This window comes from Dama dama, chromosome 31, assembly GCF_033118175.1.
Source record: "Dama dama isolate Ldn47 chromosome 31, ASM3311817v1, whole genome shotgun sequence".
NCBI classification, from domain to species: domain Eukaryota; kingdom Metazoa; phylum Chordata; class Mammalia; order Artiodactyla; family Cervidae; genus Dama; species Dama dama.
In genome coordinates this window covers 28059428-28078962 of record NC_083711.1, presented here as the reverse complement: position 1 = coordinate 28078962, position 19535 = coordinate 28059428, and the positions used below count along the sequence as shown (strand labels likewise).

At 37.0% G+C, this 19535-nt stretch overlaps 1 protein-coding gene across 1 annotated transcript in view; it reads left to right on the top strand.

The window, feature by feature from the left end:
• Positions 1 to 16164, top strand: part of LOC133049983 (multidrug resistance-associated protein 1-like) — a 91802-nt gene extending 75638 nt beyond the window's left edge. Inside the window, exons 21-28 of the mRNA XM_061134052.1 lie at positions 753 to 952; positions 1850 to 1976; positions 5546 to 5647; positions 9132 to 9275; positions 11558 to 11716; positions 13200 to 13366; positions 14438 to 14632; positions 14974 to 16164. Coding sequence (XP_060990035.1) covers positions 753 to 952; positions 1850 to 1976; positions 5546 to 5647; positions 9132 to 9275; positions 11558 to 11716; positions 13200 to 13366; positions 14438 to 14632; positions 14974 to 15106 — 1227 coding nt within the window. The 3' untranslated portion in view covers positions 15107 to 16164. The remainder of the gene's footprint in view (positions 1 to 752; positions 953 to 1849; positions 1977 to 5545; positions 5648 to 9131; positions 9276 to 11557; positions 11717 to 13199; positions 13367 to 14437; positions 14633 to 14973) is intronic.
• The last annotated feature ends 3371 nt before the right edge of the window (positions 16165 to 19535 follow it).

Sequence of the window (19535 nt, the reverse complement as noted above, 5' to 3'; positions counted from 1 at the left end):
ATCTCCTTTAGGATGGACTGGTTGGATCTCCTTGCAGTCCAAGGGACTCTCAAGAGTCTTCTCCAACACCACAGTTCAAAAGCATTAATTCTTCGGTACTCAGCCTTCTTTATGGTCCAACTCTCACATCCATACATGACCACTGGAAAAACCATAGCCTTGACTAGATGGACCTTTGATTTTGCCCAATTATGTTCGACTTGTGCCGTCCAGAATTTGGGCTTTTTACTGTTACTAACACTTTCGCTTTCACTGTTACAAAGGTACATTCCTTTCTTGGGGCTCCTATAAGAAACTTGGTGGTTTAAAACAACAGAAATTTTATTCTTTCACAGCTCTAGAGGCCACAAGTCCAAAATCCAGGAGTAGGCCTCTGTTGCATGCTTCTGGTGACTTCTGGTTACTGTCTGTCAGTGACCCCTGGCATTTTCCTTGACTCCCAGGTACATCACTCCAATCTTGTCCTCCATGGTTTTCTCCCTATGTCTGTGTCTTCTCCTTTTCTATTTTTTATAACAACACTCAGACTGGATTTCAGGCCAACCCTAAGGATCTCATCTCAAGATATTAATGACATCTGCTAATATCCTCTTTCCAAATAAGGTCATATTCACAGGCAGTGGAGGTTAGAACTTGAGCTTAACTTTTGGGGGCTGCTCATTAGCCCACTACACATGTATCTTGCCATTTTCATACTGCTGAAGAAATTTTGGCTACATCTTCAAGACCACCTCTTTCTGTTTTCCTGTTAGAGATACTACATGGCGAGCTCTCGGCAGATTCGACGATTGGCAGGAGCATCTCGCTCTCCAATCCTTTCCCATTTTTGCGAGACTCTGCTGGGAGTGTCCACTATCAGGGCATTTGGACATGAACAGAGGTTCATCCAGCAAAACAAAGAGGTGGTGAATGAGAATTTGGTCTGTTTCTACAACAATGTGATTTCAAACAGGTAAGTCATATCCACATACCTAATTCAGGACTAGTCCCTTCTTGGATATTTTGTTTATTGACCTCTAAATAGAGTATTTTTAGTAACATTTCATCAAAAATATTAAAACCTTAAATATTTCTAGTATTTAATTCACATTTATGTTAAAGTATATCTATTTATATCCATATGAACAGTCCATGCTACTTATGTGAATATAAGGTCCTATGTTTTTTGAAATTTACACAGGATGCTATAAAAATTACTAAAGATATGATTCTTTGTTGTATTTATGTTTGTAAGTGGATATTATTTGCATACAATAATTTATAATATTTTTAATTTGAAGCTATTCTTCTGGTGGGGGGCAATGTTAAATAGTAGTTGGGCACATTTTAACTTTTAGAGATTAATTTTATTGTATAAAATGTGTATGTAATGAGAAAGGTAAGTGATTTTTCAATGAGATTTTAAATAAAATAAAATTAAATTAAATTAAAAAATCAAAAATAAATAAATAAATAAATAAAAGTTTAGGTGACCAGAGTGAGGGGACCCAGGGTTTTCTTTCTATATACTTTACATTGTTGGAATTTTTTGTCATAAAAATATTAAAAAATAGACTTCAAAATGAAAAAAAAAAAATAAATGCATCATTTAAGCTGGTGTTCTTTCCTTTTTCTTTTTAATTCTGATTAAGTTTAAAAGCAAAGTTCTGCAAAAGTAAAACATTTTTATGCAGAGAAATTCTTTATCATCATTGCAACCATCCTATGTTTGATTGAGTCCTAAGTAAGTGAGAAAAAATTAGAAAGCAGCTATTGATGTTTATGTCTTCATTTCCCAGAGGAGGAGAGTTCATATTGAGTGCACCAAAACTTTTGCATCTCATTTCAGGAATGTTTTCCATTATTTCAGGTGGCTGTCTGTTAGACTTGAATTTCTTGGCAACTTAATGGTGTTCTTCACTGCAGTGCTCACTGTGCTGGCTGGCAATTCTATAGATTCAGCAATAGTTGGTTTGTCTATATCCTATGCCCTAAATGTAAGTAATAATGATTGTGTGGTATATGACATGTTTATAATCCAATTAATTAAGCTCTCTTCTTTTCCCTGTCTGAATGAAAGATGGTAGTAACTAAGTAATGAGAGACAAATCTGGATTACCCTGGAGGCACACTTCTTTTTCTCTTCTGCTACTAGCGAAATAGCTGGCTCGGCAGTTCTAAGGTTGTTCACAGAAAGAAAAGGCTGATCCCCAAGACTCAGTGCTAGAGGACCAGAATCCTAGTGTTGCATCATTACCCAGACATTTCATCCTCTCCTATCCTTATAGACTGTAAAGTGTAACAAGGATAGGGGGCTTACCAGGCGGTGCTAGTGTAAAGAAACTGCCTGCCAACGCAGGGTAGAGGTTAGAGATGCAGGTTCAATCCGAGGGTCAAGAAGATCCCCTGGTGGCGTGACAACCCACTCAAGTATTCTTGCCTGGAGAATCTCATGGAGGGAGGGGCCTGGAGAGCTACGGTTCATAGGATCACAAAGACAAGACTGGAGCAACTTAGCATGCACGCACACAAGGGTAGGGCCTTTCTCTACCATGCCCTGTCCATCTATTATGTTGGGGCAAACATAATGGTGGCTTCAGAACATGAATTTTAAATCTTTATAACTAGGCTCTGCTGCTGCTGCTACTGCTAAGTCGCTTCAGTCATGTCCAACTCTGTGTGACCCCATAGACGGCAGCCCACCAGGCTCCTCTGTCCCTGGGATTCTCCAGGCAAGAGTACTGGAGTGAGTTGCCATTTCCTTCTCCAATGCTTGCATGCATGCTAAGTCGCTTCAGTCGTGTCTGACTCTGTGCGACCCCATGGACAGCAGCCCACCAGGCTCCTCTGTCCGTGGAATTCTCTAGGCAAGAGTACTGGAGTGGGTTGCCATTTCCTTCTCCAACTAGGCTCTAACACATCTTTATTAATCAAAACAGGAACCTTTACAATCAATGTATTTTTGCCAATGAGAAATAAGTTTGTTTATTCCTGTAGCATAAAACTCCATGCTTCAGGATTTGACGAACTCTTGGAATGCATTTGCTGCCTCCTGCTGGTTGTGGAAGCATTTTCCCAGCAAAAAGTTGTGGAGATGCTTGAAGAAGTGGTAGTCGATTGGCAAAAGATCAGGTCAATAAAGTAGATGAGACAAAACTTCATAGCCCAGTTAGTTCAACTTTTGAAGCATTGGTTGTGTGACATGTGGTAGGACATTGTCATGGGGAATCGACCCTTTCTATTGATCAATCCCGGCTGCAGCAGTTTTTGGTGCATCTCATCAATTTGCTGAGCATGTTTCTCAGATATAGTGGTTTTGCCAGGATTCAGAAAGCTGTAGTGAATCAGACTGGCAGCAGACCACTAAATAGTGACCATGACCGTCTTTTGATGCAAGTTTGGCTTTGGGAAGTGCTTTGAAATTTCTTCTTCGTCCAACCACTGAGCTGGTCATCACCGATTGTCTATAAAATCCACTTTTCATCACACATCACAATCTGATGAAGAAGTGGTTTGTTGTTGCATAGAATAAGAGAAGATGACACTTCCAAATGGCAATTTTTTTGATTTCTTGTCAGCTCATGAAAGTGAAAGTCACTCAGTCATGTCCAACTTCTTGAGAGCCCATGGGCTATAGCCTGCCAGGCTCCTCTGTCCATGGGGTTCTCCAGGCAAGAATACTGAAAGAGTTGCCATTCCCTTCTCCAGGGGTTCTTCCCAACCCAGGGATCGAACCCAGGTCTCCTGCTTTGCAGGCAGATTCTTTACCATCTGAGCTACCAGGGAAGCTCGTGAGGCACCCACTTACTGAACTTTTTTACCTTTCCAATTTGCTTCAAACGCCGAAGGACTGTAGAATGGTTGATGCTGAGTTCTTCGGCAGCTGCTCATGTTGTTGTAAGAAGATCAGCTTTGATGATCTTCTCAATTGGTCCTTGTCAACTTCCCATGGGCAGTCACTATGCCCTCATCTCCAAGGCTCTTGTTTCCTTTGCAAAACTTCTTGAATCACCACTGCAGTGTATGTTTATTAGCAGTTCCTGGGTCAAATGCGTTGTTGATGTTTCAAGTTGTCTCCGCTGCTTTAAAACCCAATTTGAACTCGAATAATAACATTGCTCAAATTTGCTCTTTTTCTAACATCATTTCTATAGTCTCAAATAAATGTAAAATAAGCAGCAAATAATAAGTCATTAGCAAAGACACAAAGCAAGAAATGTGCATTAAAATGATGTATAATGTAACCACACTTATTTAAGAATAAATTCCAATATCAAATGGCTAATTTCAACAGTGCAAAAACTGCAATTACTTTTGCACCAGCTTGATAGTTTATCCAACCTAAGCAGAGATAATGCAAGTTCTGGGAAGAATATATGCTCTGCTTCTTTTCTTCTTGTACTTTTTTTCCCTAATAAGCCCTATGTATATTATACTGCAAAGTGCTAGTGGTATGGCTGTGTTCAGGTCCCCTTCATAAAATAGAAAATGTCTTATACTGCTTTATATATATACATATTATTTATAAGGTGAGTTTAGATGATTTGGGTACGTGCTCTTAATCTCTTATCTAAAATCTTCAAGGTGAAAGGAAATATACTATAAATACTATATATATATAGTATATATACTATATATATATATATATACTTCCCAGGTGTGGCATTAGTGGTGAAGCACCTGCTTGCTAATGCAGGAGACATAAGAGGCATGGGTTCAATCCATGGATCAGGAAGATCCCCTGCAGGAGGGCATGACAATCCACTCCAGTATTCTTGCCTGGAGAATCCCATGGATAAAGGAATCTGACGGGCTACACTCCATACAGTTGCAAAGAGTTAGGACTGAAGAAGCTTGGCATGCACACACGCATATATATAGTATATGGAGGGCTGGGCAGAACTCTGTAATCAAACTATTTGTTCTGCAGTGAAACATGTGAATGTGTAGCATAAGTGAATTAAATCAACACTTTAAAGAGGCCCACATTAGTTCAAATCAGGTTGCCCATCAAATTGTTTAACAACAAACTCAAGAAAAATTTGAATTGTGAGGGCTTTTTGACTTTCAGAACTATATTTGAGGTTATACCTTGGAGAACTTGTATTTTGAGGAATGATGAGTGTGAAGAATGTAGAGTTTGGGGGGGAAAAAAGGAGTCAGTTGTAGTCAGAAAATTAGAAGAATCCTTCTTCTAGTGGAAAATAGTAAAGTGTGGCAAAGGTAACATCATGCACAAATTTTTTCCCCACTTAGGATGTACATTTCTTAGGGCCTATCCCATCAGTCTTGGTATTCATCTTTCCTTACACCAAGTATGGGCACCTTTAATGTATAGTGAACAGTCTATCTTCTGCCAAATAACCATTATTTATGGAATGAATGAATTTAACAAACCTAAAGCATGTGTGTCTATAGATAAAAATGCTTACTTTGAATTAAGTTGTTAAATAATTCAAAGGGATAAAATATACTAAAACTCTGGGGAAAAAGCTTTGTAAAGTATTATAAACATTGTGTAAAAGACTGATACTTATTCATTAAGCTCTTGGTTTTTCACTCCCAGATTACTCAAACCCTTAATTTTTGGGTAAGGAAAGCATGTGAAATTGAAGCCAATGCAGTTTCCATTGAAAGAGTTTGTGAATATGAAAATATGGATAAAGAGGTAAGCACTCATGAATAACCAATGAACAGATACAGAATTTAAGATATTGCAGTGTACCTTGAATGGACATTCTGAAAATCAATTCTCAACAAGACCTGTATTTGTTATAAAAATGAAACATGATCACCTGTTTTTAAGAGGCACAGTGATTTGTCCCCTACCAATGTAGAGTAAAATATGCAACCTCTGATTACAACTTTGTAAAGATTTTACATTGAGAAGTGTCTTAATATAGTCATCTCTTAATTATTTAGAGTCTGATTGTATAATTTAAAAATTAAGTACGCCTTTATTGTTTATACCTTCTGTTCCATGTACTCATCATTAGCATCTCTGTGGATGGGAAGGAGGAGGAGAATAAATCAGTCTGCTCTTTTTCCCTTTAATTAAGTATAATTTGAGGGACAGATGAATGAGACTATTGACAGAGTATAATGGTTGCATTATCTGCATATTTTGTTAATCTCAGTTACTTCTGTCTCCCAGTTCCATGAATTAACAGGGCAGATGATAAAGGGTATATGTTGAATTTCTGTATCTTCTTCAATCCACCTATAAGATATCTAAATCTTCATGAAAAATTCCTCCTTTGCTCATAACTCAGGATGGTGTGTTCCTCCTCCGAATAAAAACCTACAGATTTCCAGTTGTATTTTTGGTAGCATCTCTTCATGTCTTTTCTCAGACCTTGTTCCATTAACCATCTTCTCCAAGTCCTAACTTCAGCACCCTAACCCCTTGCTCCTTTCAACCTACAAATATGCTAAAATATTTTCTGCATACTCCAACTCCTACCTAAATGTTGATTCTTCCTCCAGATTCTTCCTTGAGTCTTACCTTCATTTTTCATACAAATTTCTTGAAAGATTAGTCTACATTCACAATAATAATCATAATTATCAATATTTAGTTTGTTCAGACTACTGCTATGTAATGACTCTATAAAAATTTTATCATTCTCAGGACTTCCCTGGTAGTCCAGTGGTTAAGATTCCACACTTCCAATTCAGGGAATGCAGTTTTGATCCTTGGTCTGGAAACCAAGATCCCACATGCCACGTGGCATGGACAAAAGAAAGGAAAAAAAAGTTAGTGTTTTCTGTATTTTCTAAACCTCTTCCTATTAATATATATTTTTTATTTTGGAAAAAAAAGACAATAAAATGTGTGTGCACACACAAACACACATTTTAAAAAATTACCTTTATATAATTTGATGCCTTGTAAGGTAACAGAAACCTATATGCAGGTCAGGAAGCAACAGTTAGAACTGGACATGGAACAACAGACTGGTTCCAGATAGGAAAAGGAGTACGTCAAGGCTGTATATTGTCACCCTGATTATTTAACTTATATGCAGAGTACATCATGAGAAACACTGGGCTGGAAGAAGCACAAGCTGGAATGAAGATTGCCAGGAGAAATATCAATAACCTCAGATATGCAGATGACACCGCCCTTATGGCAGAAAGTGAAGAGGAACTAAAAAGCCTCTTGATAAAAGTGAAAGAGGAAAGTGAAAAAGTTGGCTTAAAGCTCAACATTCAGAAAACTAAGATCATGGCATCTGGTCCCATCACCTCATGGGAAATAGATGGGGAAACAGTGGAAGCAGTGTCAGACTTTTTTTTTTTGGGGCTTCAAAATCTCTGCAGATGGTGATTGTAGCCATGAAATTAAAAGACGCTTACTCCTTGGAAGGAAAGTGATGACCAACTTAGACAGCATATTAAAAAGAAGAGACATTACTTTGCCAACAAAGGTCCGTCTAGTCAAGGCTATGGTTTTTCCGGTAGTCATGTATGGGTGTGAGAGTTGGACTGTGAAGAAAGCTGATCACTGAAGAACTGATGCTTTTGAACTGTGGTGTTGGAGAAGACTCTTGAGAGTTCCTTGGACTGCAAGGAGATGCAACCAGTCCATCCTAAAGGAGATCAGTCCTGGGTGTTCATTGGAAGGACTGATGCTGAAACTGAAACTCCGATACTTTGGCCACCTAATGCAAAGAGCTGACTCATTGGAAAAGACCCTGATACTGGGAGGGATTGGGGGCAGGAGGAGAAGGGGATGACAGAGGATGAGATGGCTGGATGGCATCACTGACTCGATGGACGTGAGTTTGAGTCAACTCCGGGAGTTGGTGATGGACAGGGAGGCCTGGCGTGCTGCAGTTCATGGGGTCGCAAAGTCGGACACGACTGAGCGACTGAACTGAACTGAACTGAAGGTAACAGATGGCATTATAGAAACTCTTGATGTGGAAAAAAGTAAATACATCCAAATAACCATATTTACTTTTTAATAGCCCCATTTCTCTGCTCCTCCTTTACAGCAGAATTCTTGGAAATAGTTCCTGTACTTGCTCTGTCTGACTCCTTTTCTCATTCTCTTTTGGAACCTCTTCTTCACACAGGCTTTAACTCCCACCACTTCTCTGTGCCTGCCCTGGTCAACGTCACCAGTGGCAGCCTCTCGGTCTTTACTTTACCTGGCCTGTCATTTGATGCTTTTGATCACTTTCTTTCATGAAAACACTTCACCTCACTGGCCGGGCACGCACTCTTCTGTGTATTCCACCTCCTGTTCTTCCTCCAGTGTCTCAGGTCCTCAGCATATGTACCTAGCTTCTTTTACCTGGAAAGCCCTTCCTCTGATATCCAAATGGCTTGTTTCCCAATCATGTCCAGTCAAGACTTTCTTAACCACCCTACTTAAAATCACACCAACACTGCCTATTTCCTGACCTTCAAAACCTTATCATCAACTAACATTCTGCATGGACCTCCCTGGGGCCAGTGGTAGAGAATCCAGCTGCCACTGCAGGAAACACGGGTTTGATCCCTGGATCGGAAAGCTCCCCTGAAGGAGGAAACAGAAACCCACTCCAGTATTCTTGCTGGGATAATCCCATGGACAAAGAGGAGCCTGGAAACCTACAGTCCATGAGGTCACAAGAGACTCAAATACCACTTAGCAAGTGAGCAACAACAGCAGCAATATTCTGCATAGGCTGTATGATTCTTTCTGTCTCTCCTCACCAGCAAGTACCCTCCCGAAGGGAGAGTTTGTGTTCATTATTTATTACGTTTTTCTCACTGCTGAATCTCCAACAACTAAAGCATTGACTGGTGCGGTAAACACTCAGTATTTGGGAAATAAATAACAAGCTGTCCCCTGTCAGTTAAAAGCCCAGGTTACCTTTATCTCCTTTATAAAGTATAGAAGACTTTTCTTGATAACTTAATAGAAGATGGGAAGCCTTTTTATGTGTGAAAATTGATTTATAAAATCTTCTTATAACTAGATGAGAAGTTTTACATTGGTATTATTTAAAAATATTTTCAGGAAAATCATAATATTTACAAATGTTGTCTTTCCTCATTTTTGTTTCATCACTTCTGTTTTCATGCCTGAGAGTTATTTTTTTTGGAGGGAAGGTATTTTTATTGTAATTGCAGTTTAAAAAATATTTCTTTGTTTTAAGGCACCCTGGATAACGTCTAAGAGGCCTCCACCACAATGGCCCAATAAAGGGATAGTGGAGTTTGTTGATTATCGAGCTCGATACCGAGATGATCTTGGTTTAGCATTACAAGATATCACTTTTCAGACTCGTGGGGAAGAGAAGGTACCATAAATATTTCATAAGTTTCACTTTACCTTTTATCTGAATATATTTATTCTCAACACCAAAATATACTGTGGTATTTAGTATAAGATGGTCATTTGTTCAAATTTCATTTAAAAGTAGTAAAGACATGGTTGGCATGTAAAGAATAAGTTTTTCCTCTACAAATAAAAATATATATTTTAAATTGTACATAATCTATTATGAAACATGATTTTACTGTTTTTACCTACATTGAGGTATAATTAACAAATGAAAATTGTATATATTTAGAGTGTACAGTATACATAGAGTGTACAGTGTGATATGCATAAATTGTGAAATGATTATCATAATTTTAAGCACTTAAGATCTCTTAGCAAATTTCTGTGTTATTAACTATAGTTACCATGCTATGTCTTAGATATCTAGAATTTATGTGACTTATAACTGAAAGTTTATACCCTTTCACCAATATCTTCCCATTTTTTCCACTCAACCCCTAGTAACCACCATCTACTGTCTGGTACTGTGAGTTTGACATTTTGAGATTCCACATATAAGTGAGATCATAAAATATTTTCCTCTGTCTGGCTTCTTTTGCTTAGCATAATGTGTCCTACAGGTTCACCCATGTTACCACAAATGGCAGGATTTTCTACATTTTTTATGGCAGAATTATATATGTATATATATACTTTCTTTATCCATTCACCCACAGCACATATTTCTCTTCATCATACAAATTTCATTTCCTTTCCTGGCTACACATCCAGTATTATTAGTATATTTTGTATTTACTTCCTCTAGTAAGTGAAGTGCAACAATAAGACAGTAAGATAATAGTTACTATCCAGTAATACACAGGTGAGACTATTTGTATAGTCAGTGACATCATGTTTTCCAAGATTATCAGTGAAGTGGGAAAACGCTTGAGATGTAATTTAGTTAGTAAGAACAATATACATATCTGTTGACAGTGTATCATTTTTATGTTTTAAAAAAGCAAACTAATAGACATATTACTAATAGCAAAATGAAGGGTTACAAAATATAAACAGTTATTCTCTCCAGGTGTTGGGATTTTAGATGATTTTTGCTTCTATATTTTTCCCACATTTTTCCAAAATGTTTTATGAAAACATATTATTTCCCTGATCAAATTGATATTTTACAAATAAATAAAGGTTAAAAAATAAATTTTAATGAACAGCAGTGTTCCACTTTCCCCTTTCCTGAGACTTGTTTCACATAACCCCAAATTCTCCTTTTCTGACCCTCTAAACCAGGTCCACTGAGGTGGCCTCAAAGACAAATTAATTTTTTGGAAATAATTGTGGAATTTTAATTGTTCTATTTCATTCAGTATATTCCTGGTTTTTCTGGTGTAGTATGTCAGATTTAAGATTTAAGATCTTTAATTAGGGCAAACCAACCACCGAATGTTCTCTCCATCCAGTGTTTGCATTAACACCAAGACACTAACCAACACCCAGAAGAGGTTGCTTTAGATCTCATGGTCAAAGGAACACTGCAATCACTGGAGGCTTATGACAAGCTGATTGTTTTTGTGCAAGAGTCCAAAATCCTCAGACATGATCTATGACCACCTTTAGTAGTTTTGATGCAATAGTTGTTTTGCAGGCATTCCTTTAGATTTTCTAGCCTGTCTCAGCAAAGGGTTCCCATCTCCTTTGTTTGTTTGTTTTGGAGGAAGAATGGTAGAGAAGCCTCATTCGAGTCTCAGGGAAACAACCCCATTATTAGTCTTTCTTTAATTCCCACATTTAAAGGCTAGTTCAGGGATGGTTCTGGGATGATCTGCTCTGCCTGGGGCAGTTCTTGTTGGGTGATAGCTAAACTATTCAAAACTGGAGGAAACACACAGATTAGCCCAAGCCTTTCTAATGAGTAAAGTCAAAGTATTAGTTGCTTAGTTGAGTCGACTCTTGGCAACTCAATGGACTGTAATCCACCAGGCTCCTCTGTCCATGGAATTCTTCAGGCACTAATTCTGAAAAGAACTGCCATTTTCCTTCTCCAGGGGATCTTCCCTATCCAGGGATCAAACCCAGGTCTCCCGCACTGCAGGCAGATTCTGTACCTCTGAGCCACCAGAGTAAGTGGTATCTAAATAAAGATGGATCCTTGAAAGTCACCTTAAGTCTTCCATGATAGTCAAGTTTACTCTAGTTGTCAGTTAGATTCCACATACCAGACACATAATGTATTTTTGGTCAGTACAAAGGTCTCTTTCCCTTACACAAAGTGCGATTAAATTGTTTATAATAAATTCATTACAGATTGGAATTGTGGGACGAACTGGAGCAGGCAAATCAACACTATCAAACTGCCTATTTCGAATTGTAGAAAGGTCAGGAGGTAAAATTATAATTGATGGAATTGACATATCTACTATTGGGCTTCATGACCTTCGTGGCAAACTTAATATTATTCCACAGGTAAAGACTGTTTTGCTGCTAGCCTTTCTTAACTCCCTCTGGTAAACTTCTTTTTTTTGTTTTTTTAAGAATATATTCCTTTCAAGCCTATACATTTGAATTTGAGAGCCAAATTATTTTAAATATATTGTGAAAAATAACTATGTAATTAAATCCTATTAAATACTCTACCCTGATGCATTCTTCCTAAGTACATTTATCTATTTGAAAAACCCTATGTTGCTTTGCAAGTTTCCTTCATAATAGTAAATACAAATAAAATTCAAATGAAGAAATCAGACTGAAACACACTGGTATTTTTAGAAGAAAAAAGCAATTAGTGAGGCTTTTGCTTAGTTAGTACTTTGAATGTAGAATTTTGACTTTTTGACTTGAGGTTTAGAAATATTTTTAAAAAATGAAAGGAACCATAATTCAGTTAGATCTTTTTTCCCAACTCCTTTGATTTTTCCATCTGTGGCATCAAAGGAACTTGATCATTAACAAGTATGCAAATCGGCTCAATAATATGCTTCTACAGTCAAATATGACTCATTCAGTTGTGTTTGAAAGATTTGAGCTGAGAATTTATGAAGTATGTTTATATTTGCTTCTAAAAATGCTATCAGCTCTTTGTCATATTGTTTAAACATATACTGGCATTCATGAATTTACTTTGGAACAAATTTAAGTAAAATCTGTAATTCTGGCAGGGAAAAAAAAATTGGTGGAGAAAAGAAGCAATCATTCCTTTCTTATAAATCAAAACAGGTGTAGTAAAATGCAGTTTCACTAGATGTGTAAATGTATTGGGAAAAGCATGGACTTGCTGTCTTTGAATTCTGCTTAAGCACTTACTTTCTGTGTGTCCTTGGACAAGAGCTTTTTGAAACCTCTAGTTCACTGTCTAACAAGGGTGTTTGCTTCCTTATTTCTGGGTTGGTGGGCTAATTGATAATATTATATACATACTATAGATACATTTATTCTATTCTTCTCTATATTATATATTACATTGTTGTTTAGTTGCTAGCTCATGTCTGACTCTTTTACAACCCATTGGATTGTAGCCCACAGCTACATGGACAGCTTCTCTGTCCATAGGATTCTCCAGGTAAGAATACTGGAGTGGACTGCCATTTCTTTCTCCAGTTGATCTTCCCAACCCAGGAATCAAACCCCCGTCTCCTTGCATTGGCAGCTGGATTTTATTTTTACCACTGAGCCACCTGGGAAGCCCATATTATATTATATCCCTGACTCTTATCACCATTATTATTGTGGTTGGAAAGCTGTTGTCAACATTATTAACTAGAGAAAGAAGAAGAATCAGGAAGTTTATAATGATTTAATCAAACACAGCTTATGCTGATCTTCTGCCTTTGGTTTCAATATAAAATGAATTTGTTAACTATTTAGTTTTTCATCATTTTGCTTTTTCCTTATTTAATGTGTGCATGCCTCATGTGACAGTAAGATTACCAGTGATTGTTCTATTCTCTAGGATCCTGTTTTATTTTCTGGAACCCTTCAAATGAACCTGGATCCCCTAGACAAGTATCCTGATCATGAGCTATGGGAGGTGCTGGAACTATGTCACTTAAAAGAGTTTGTGCAGTCCCTTCCCCAGAAGCTGCTGCATGAGATTTCAGAGGGTGGTGAAAACCTCAGGTAAGCTGCAAAGAACAGAGTTTGCCTGAGTTACTCCAGGCTTTTTAGAAACAAGTTGGCCCCAGAGGGAAGGCACTCCTCAGCCACCATGGATTTTGTTGTTCAAAGTACATCATTGCTGATTCCTTCTAGAGAAGAGAGACAAGGAATAAATAAAATGGTCACCACCTGCCGGAAAACTGCTGGTGAAGGAAAATGAAGGGGATAGAAAGCAACAATGCAGTGTGGAAAGTCATTAGTTAACTGACTCTTCTTTAGTAAAGACTCCTACCCTAATAGCTTTCTTCCTAAAAATGTTTGCGCAAACTCTGGGAGATAGGAAGGACAGGGAAGCCTGGCATGTTCCAGTCCATGGGGTTGCAAAGAGTCAGACATGGCTGAAAGACTGAACAACAACTAAGCGCTGCATTTTCTTCATCACTATTTGATGTCTTAGGACAGTCCCTTTATGTGATCAGAAACCTAAGGAAAATCAATTAGACCCTCTCTGCGCCTAAGAGACACAGCCTGCATGACTCAGCTGCTTCTTTGCTTACTCCCCGATCTCCCTCTCTGTTTCTGCCACCTTGGCCTCCTTGGCTCCTTATAGTACCATGAATGTGCCAGGCCAGTTCCTGCCTGCCTCAGGGATTTTACATCTGCCAATCACTTTGCCAGGAGCAAGTTCCCATTGGAAATCTGCAGGATTCACTTTCCATTTTATTCAGGTCTTGAATTTAAAGGCATCGTCTCAGTGAGGATTTCTTTGGCATGCTCATCAAAAATGTCCACCCCATGCCCACATTTTACATCTTGCCTTTCTGTATATTCGAATTCTTCTTATGCCTTTTGCTCCTTTATCTTGTTTAGTTTTTGTCTCCCCATGTAAACCCACAGACTTTTGTCTGTTTAATTCATTGTTCTATTTGCAGAAATTGAACCAGAGTCTGGTGTAATCACTCAGGGAATACTTCTTAAAGAATGAATGAATGTGGATTAGGAAGAGAATAACAATGTCATCAGAATTTTAGAATAGGAAGTGTGTGACCATAAAATCCATTGTTGAGATCATTTTACTATTTTTTACAACAGTGTTGGACAACGACAGCTCGTCTGTCTTGCTCGTGCTTTGCTGAGAAAAACAAAAATTCTCATCTTGGATGAGGCAACAGCTTCCATCGATTTTGAGACTGATAACTTGGTGCAGACCACAATCAGGAAGGAGTTTTCTGATTGCACCATCCTGACAATTGCTCACAGACTGCACTCTATCATTGATTCAGACAGGTATGCTTTATTTGTTTTCAGAAATAAAACAATTTCTATAGAGATAGCTATTGCACATCTGAAACACAGTAATTACTTGCCACTAATAATGGATTTTATCTGTGCTGAGAGATACAAAGTGTCCCCTCATAGTATGGAAGATACTTTCCAAAATAATTAGAGGAATGCGTTAATGCTAAGAGAATATTAGAAAGCTTGATGTATTTCCTGAGTCAAATTGTACTTTTATTTCATACTGACAGAACTTACCTAGTAATTTAAACTTTACAGTTGCAAGAACAAGAAAGGTGAACTGAAACACTGATTATAGGTTACCTGACTGGATTCTTTTCACATTGCAGGGTACTTGTTCTAGACTCTGGAAGAATTACAGAATTTGAAACACCACAGAATTTGATACACAAGAGAGGCCTTTTCTTTGACATGCTAACAGAAGCCGGAATAACACAAGACTCAGGGGCAAAAAATAAATAGTTTATATATGGATTATACCAAATAAAAAAAATAGTATTTGAAAAAATAAAGACAGGAGAGAAATGTCAAAAAGTAGGCCTGTGTTGGCACAAATAGAGATAAGCACCATAGTTCTAACCATCCTGAGCTGTGCCCAACCTTCTTTCTTCCGTTCATGCCCTCCTGAATATCTGCCTTTTCCTGATTGCCCAAAGTCCAAAATGCCACTTATCCTTTAAGTCTCTGACTTTGTTCAGGAGTTATCTTCTGCACAAAGTATCTCTTGGTTTCTCTCCTTGGTCCCCTGTCTTATCTAGATGCCCTTTTGATATGCTCTGACTAGCCCTATGTGCATAACTTTATCATGGCAGGGACCAAAATCTGTTTAAATTCTTTTAGTGTGCCTCCCCTTAAAGCTACTTGAAGGCAAATGCCCAGTTTTATCATCTTTGTATGTTAGGTTGCTAGCATAGTTCTTTCAGATTGTTGATACTCAACAAACATTTGTAGAATAAATCATTAGGCATTTTAGAGTAATACTGTATAGGCACCTATATACATATGAACAAAATTTTGAATTACTGTACAGTATATAAAATTTTGGAGGAATCACAGAAAAACTTTGAGTTATTCATCTGCTTTTTTGAAAGAGAAAGTATATGTTAATTGATTTTATGATGTGCTTTATTTAAAAATAATATTTATAATATTTTTACTATTTGAGTAAAAAGCCAGTATTTTCTATAGAATGTCATTTTTGACTTGATGAAGCTCAGTGAGTTATGTATCAGATCGTATACATTCACAAGTAATTATTAATTTGTGGTATTGATTATATTTTGAATGCCTTTTTCATTTGGTAGTTTTATGTAATAGAAGCAACATTATTTCTCTGAATTGCCCTTCAAATTTGAAATTTCCAAACTTCAATTATATTTTCCTTTCAAGATTATTTTAATAAAATGTTTTAACCTGCTCAGACCCATCAGTCATTTCTTTTATCCTCTTTTTCTCCTTAACGACTTTGCATAACCTTGCTTCATCCCCTAAAGGTATTTATGAAAAGTTAACTTAAATTGTAAAACCCTACATTATCTAAATTTTCCTTCCTTAAAATATTAGCTACTGAAAGTGTTGTCCTGTCTTTATAATTCCTGTAGTACTTACCACTATATTTCATGTTCAGTAGGCATTGAATAAATCTGTTGAAATCTGTTAAGAAAGGAATTGTATATTTCATTAACATCAGTTAAAGTTTATGTCTTAGCTTCTTTAAGTCTGTAATAAGTCAATCAGAGACACTCCATAATTTAAAAATCTAATGGGATGTCAACAGTCACCTGGATATATTGTGGTATCTTCATACCATGGAATTCTACACAGCTGTGAGAGTGAATGAACAACCACTAAAGGCAATAACACCAATGAATCTCACATGCATAATGTGGAGTAAAAGAAGTAAAACACAAAGAATATTCTTACATGATCCCATGATTCCATTGATACAAAAGTTTGTTTTTTAAAAAAGGAAAAGCCAATTATACTCCTAGAAGTTGGGATACTGCTTACTCTTGGTTATTGATGTTAAGTTGCTTGCTCGAGTCTGTCTCTTTGTGACCTCATGAAATGCAGCACACCAGGCTTCCCTGTCCTTCACTGTCTCCCAGAGTTTGCTCAAATTCATGTCCATCGAGTCAAGGATGCCATCCAACCATCTCATCCTCTGTTGCCCCCTTCTCCTCCAGCCCTCAATCGTTTCCAGCATCAGAGTCTTTTCCAATGATGGGTAATGATTAAAAGGGTAAACACGGTGGGCTTCTGGAAAACAGTTATGTACTGTTTCTTGATCTGGGTCTGAGTATTGGTTCAGTTTGTGAAAATCATCAGGCCATATACTTAGGGTCTGTACAAATTTATATAGATTTATATATTTACCTCATGTATAGTATGGGCTTCCCAGGTGGTGCTAGTGGTAAAGAATCTACCTGCCAATCCAGGAGACATCAGAGATGTGGCTTCAATCCCTGGGTTGGGAAGATCCTCTGGAGGGCATGGCAACTCACTCCAGAATTCTTGCCTGGAGAATCTCGTGGACAGAAGAGCCTTTTGGGCTGCAGTCTATAGGACTGCACAGTCGGAGGTGACTGAAGTGACATTAACATGTATGCATGCATGTATAATATAGTTTATATATCTACATATAATATAAATGTATTTATATAATTATATATTATATATTTGTCATATTTATATTTATATAATACAGTTAAAGAATAAAAAGAAAGTAAATTTTTAAATGACTAAGCCATTATTACTCAATATATTGTTTTTTAAAAATTTAATATTTCATTCTAATTTCTGTTATGTCCATCAAGTTTGTTCAATCATATAAGTGGTCTTTGAAGAAAATGAGAAAAATTTAAAAGACTGGATTATAGAGAAGTAGTAAATTTAAATTTTGCTCAGTCCTGTGTGACTCTATGTGACCCCATGGACTGTAGTACACCAGATTCCTCTGTCCACAGAATTCTCGAGGCATGAATACTGGAGTGGGTAGCCATTCCCTATTCCAGGGGATCTTCTTGACCCAGGGATCAAGTCTGGATCCCCTGCATTTATTAAATGATTTATTTATTTCAAATTGTAACTTAAAAAATAGATTAAGAAAAGAATTATCATTTTTGACATGCAGAAATACTCACCTTAGCTAACAGAAGGAAGATTCTAAGCAGCATTAAGTTAAATTATTTTAGGATAAGAATATTTATTACTGAAAGCCCACTATATGCCAAGTGATATACAAGGCACTGGAATAATTTATTACTTTCAATTCTCACTAAAGAACATAAGGAAGGTATTACTACCTACCCTATTTTATCAAACATGATAAGATACCAAGAGGCTCTTAGCCAACAAATTATAAAATCCAGACCTGGGTGACTATAAAACTGTTGATGCTCTTTTCTGTTCTCTAATAATATGTCTGATTTCTGGAAGAGCCACTTAAACAGTCTATAATTAAAGACTGGGAGAGAAGAATTTTAAACCAATAGCTTTGAAATAGATAAATGGTATTTGTCTTGGGGGCAGGGTTCTTCTACAAATATAGTGTTAGTTAAACCCAAATGAATTAGTCATTATTGTAGGTAAAAAATGGTTGAATAAAGGCAATTTCATATACTTTTCAATTTAACTTTGATATCCAACTTAGTGTTAAAAAGATGTAATGAAGGATTTTAATACACATGAAAATAACAAATAGTTCTAACTGATCTAGAGGGCTTTTATTCTGGCAAAAATAATCAAGAAAGTTAAAATAAGAAAATTTTATCATAGTTGAAAGAGTTCAGAATCTAGAGACAGAGTATCTATGTTAAATCTCAACTCCACAACTTTCTAGATGTGCAAACTTGGGCAAATTAACTTATTTCTCTGAACTTATTTGGGTGTAAGAATTTTATCTACCCCTTAAAGTTTTTTTTTTGGAAATGAAATGAGATAACACAACATTTAGGACAGATAGAACACTTTCTGGAATATAGAAAATATTTAATAACCACTTAAATATTAACATTCACAGTTTCTTGTAGTTATATATAGTCTCATGTTTACAGACAAGATCACACAGGACACAGTTTTAAGTAAACAAAAAGGGTGAAACAGCCAATATTTATGATAGTCTATTGTATACACAGCAACTTGGGGATAATTGGATATTAAAATAAGACATGGTCCTCAATTGTATACAGTATGATCTTGGTGAGATTCAGCAACATTGAGACAGCAGTAGCAGGGCAAATCTCTTTCTAGTCCTTCCACTTATCCTAGCTCTTGCTTTTCTAGCTGTCATTTTCCAAGCAAGTAGACCATGTGTGGAATACAGAAATCAGGACTTTTGGCAATATTCTGAGCTACATTTCTCTAAATTGTTTTCATGAAAATGAAGACTACCTCGGTAGTTTGTATGGCAACTGCTATGCTATTGGGTTAATGGTGCCAAGGTAATGGGTAATGAACCTGGTAAAGGCTGATTGGTTTTGTAACCAAAAGTGGGGTCTGGCTGCAACCTCTCAAAAAGCCAATAAAATGTCAAGGTTGGTGTAAAGGAAAGTTTGCTTTATTTTGTATGTGGACAATTGGGGGCAGGGGGAGGACAGACTCCTGTCCAAAGACCAATTCCCCCCAGCTCCAACAATCAGGGAGCAAGAGCTTTTACAGATGGAGGGAGATAAATACAGAAACAGCATAGTTAGCTCTGACAGTCACCTTGAAATTGGTCGTTGGTCTGACCAGCATCATCTTGATTGTTTTAAGTACAGTTAATCTTCAATTCCAGGGCCACTTTGTTTCCATTTCTTGAGGCCTGTTCTCAGAATTGTTGGCTTATGTCATTGCTAAAGTCTGATCATCATGTAGTTAATTTCTCCACCTGGTGGGGTGGTTTCAGTAT